General features: G+C 35.1%; 1 protein-coding gene across 1 annotated transcript in view; it reads right to left on the reverse strand.

Annotated features, from left to right (window-relative positions):
* Window positions 1-1,281: 1,281 nt before the first annotated feature.
* Window positions 1,282-2,759, reverse strand: part of LOC107837959 (sialoadhesin-like) — a 3,190-nt gene continuing 1,712 nt past the window's right edge. The window contains exons 4-6 of the mRNA XM_016678900.1: window positions 2,623-2,729; window positions 1,827-1,866; window positions 1,282-1,718 (exon numbers count right to left, since the gene is read on the reverse strand). Of these exons, the coding sequence (XP_016534386.1) occupies window positions 1,515-1,718; window positions 1,827-1,866; window positions 2,623-2,729 (351 nt within the window). The 3' untranslated portion in view covers window positions 1,282-1,514. The remainder of the gene's footprint in view (window positions 1,719-1,826; window positions 1,867-2,622; window positions 2,730-2,759) is intronic.

Here is a 2,759-nt window from a genome sequence, read left to right on the forward strand (position 1 = left end):
TTGTGAGAAGTTTTTCATCTTTTGTTGTGCTAGGTGACCAACAACATAATAAGAAGAGTTACATAAGCCTTCATGAATATTTATGACTGTTGTCATAAAACGTCATTTGGTTAATTGTGACACTTTTAATACAAAGTTGACATAATTCAAAATGTATTTGTTATGACAACTTGACATTAACCAAGAAATCATTACTGATATAAATTTGTTATAAAAGTATTACTGATTGCACTTTAAAAATCAGGTAACTTTATGTTATTAAAGGTAAATTTTAATCGTGTAATAGCATGAATGACCACTTTTTTTGTATCAGTTGGTCACAAGACAAAGCATTTATTTACAGGAGTGTTCGGAAATTGACGGTCCCTATGTGAAACTCCGAGCGCTTGAGGAGGGACCAGTAAAGAACAGCTGGCCGAAATTAGCGTTCATAAATCGGATCAACCTTGAGTTGAACGTCCCTTACTCCACGGAGCGCGAATATCCAGTATCCAACTTGAAAACTGCGGTCGGTAACACAATGAAAACACCGGTGTTCTGAGTAGTTTGGTTTGGTCTGTGGACACAAAAAATGGCGCCGAGCGACGTAAACGTCATACGCTGTGACGTCAGCGCCAACGCTCTATTCACCAAGACTTTTAGTTATTTAAATATAAAATAATCTGAAATTATGTTTAGCTTTCTTAGTCCTTTATTTTTTTTTTACTAAGAAACAACTTATAGAAACAAAAATATTGAATATTGAAATAAAATATTGGATAGGTAAAGTCTAGGTTTTTTTTTATTTTTAGTCTGAATAATGTACAAAATATCATTATGTTGGTGCAAAGGTGCTCTAGCATAATTACCATGCAAACACTACATAGTCTTTTTTTTTAACAAATCTTTAATCTTTGTGAGCAAACAAACCTAAACACAAATAGATGTGAATGTTCTTCATTATTTATATTTTGATGTGCAAAAAACAGATGTAAGCAATCATTCTTGAACATGCTATGTAAACCAAAAAAATGAAATGATACAACAGATATAAAGTTATTACATATCAAGTACAACATTGTTAAAATAGAAAAAATATGGAGCATTTTAAAATTCCTGTACTCTTTGTGTTTTTAGCTATTTTAAATTTAAGATGGCGTACAAACAGGCTCCTCTGTCATGACGATGCAAATATATGTACAATTGTAAATCTGCCAATGTTCTTGAGAACATTTTTCAAACACATATTAAGGCTTCAGAGATTCACTGCTTGATCATGTTGTAAGCAAAGAGCAAGAACTTTATATCAAAATTTTCCATTGTAGCAGTAAAAAAAATATCTTTTCTACAACTTATCTGAGTTTATAAAACAGTTTGAGGACCAAAGGTCAATAATAAAACTATGATAATTATGATAAAATTACAAGACCAGTGGGTTTAAGACTTTCTCCCACTGAACTCTGTCCAAAACCAACAAGTCAAAGCCTTCTGTGAACAAAAAGTCAAACCTTCTGACATAAAACATGTCATATTTTCTACACATGAGCGTAGAGATCTTCTGCAGGGGCAACAGACACCTTGAGCTGGGAGTACACCGTCTCCTGCTGCCTGCTGTCCTGTGCTGACATGGAGGAAGCTTCAAGTCTCCTCTGAAGGAAGTTCACTTCTTCATAATGAAGTTTTTCCTCTCTTTTTTCATTAGCTGGTTTTTCAACAGTAGCATCCTCACTTGTTTGACTCTGTGGAAAATAGTACATTAGTTTGTTCATGTTGATGGTGTTACTAATCGACAGGTGAAACAATGTAAACGGTGCATTGCTAGACGCAGAAGTTGAACGTGTCTCTACCTGAGTCTTTTGTGGAGTTGGACGTTTGCACTTCAAGTACCTAGAAGACATTAGAGAGCCGTCAGAATAAATTTGCTGAGCTTCAGGAGACAAAGCAAAGACTCAGATTAAGAGAGTCGAGGCTGATCTGAAACTAGCAGCAGAGGAACAACAGTAAAATCACATTGTCATAAATTAAAGCAAGGAAATAAAAAGTAATAGATAATAATCTGTTAAAGGTACATAGGTACTTGCTTGTTCGCAATAGAAAATGACAAAAACAAGCTCCATGAAAACATTAAGTTTGGGGTGGGTTGGTCTTCACATAGACCTGACATAAACCAGATTGGAGTTCAGATTTATACCCAGAGCTGAGAGCCTCCGGAAATTCAGGCCGGGTCAGGCCAAAACTATTTGTCTGATGGTCGGGTCAGTCTTGGATTTTCGTGGCACATTTAATGACCTCAAAATACATCCAGCACAGAGAAATCCCAATGATATAAAAGTTGTGATGATGTATTTATTATAGTAAACGCATATGTAAGAGCAAATTAGAAAAATCCAGTAAACTTGACATCTAGACTTTAAACCTGTGGGTTGAAACTGGAATACCAACGATGGCATGGAGAGATCATACAAACTCAACTCAAACAGGAAACAATTATTTCAGAGCATTTTGCTATGAGGCAACATTACCAATGACTGGCCCAACATGTATCCTCCTGAGAGATTGCATAACTATTTTCTAAATTTGACATATGATTAAACTGAAATTTTGTTGTTTCGTAAGTTTAGATCAGCTATGTCTGACACTCACCAAGCACAAACAGCAATCAGGCAGATGAACACAATGATTCCCACTAAAATACCCTTCCAGTATGCAGGACTGCCTATTGGACCAGAAGGCGGAAAAAAAAAACACATCTAAATATTAATTATATATGTAAAACAAAA

Source organism: Poecilia formosa, unplaced genomic scaffold (genome assembly GCF_000485575.1).
Source record: "Poecilia formosa unplaced genomic scaffold, Poecilia_formosa-5.1.2 Scaffold193, whole genome shotgun sequence".
Lineage (NCBI taxonomy): Eukaryota > Metazoa > Chordata > Actinopteri > Cyprinodontiformes > Poeciliidae > Poecilia > Poecilia formosa.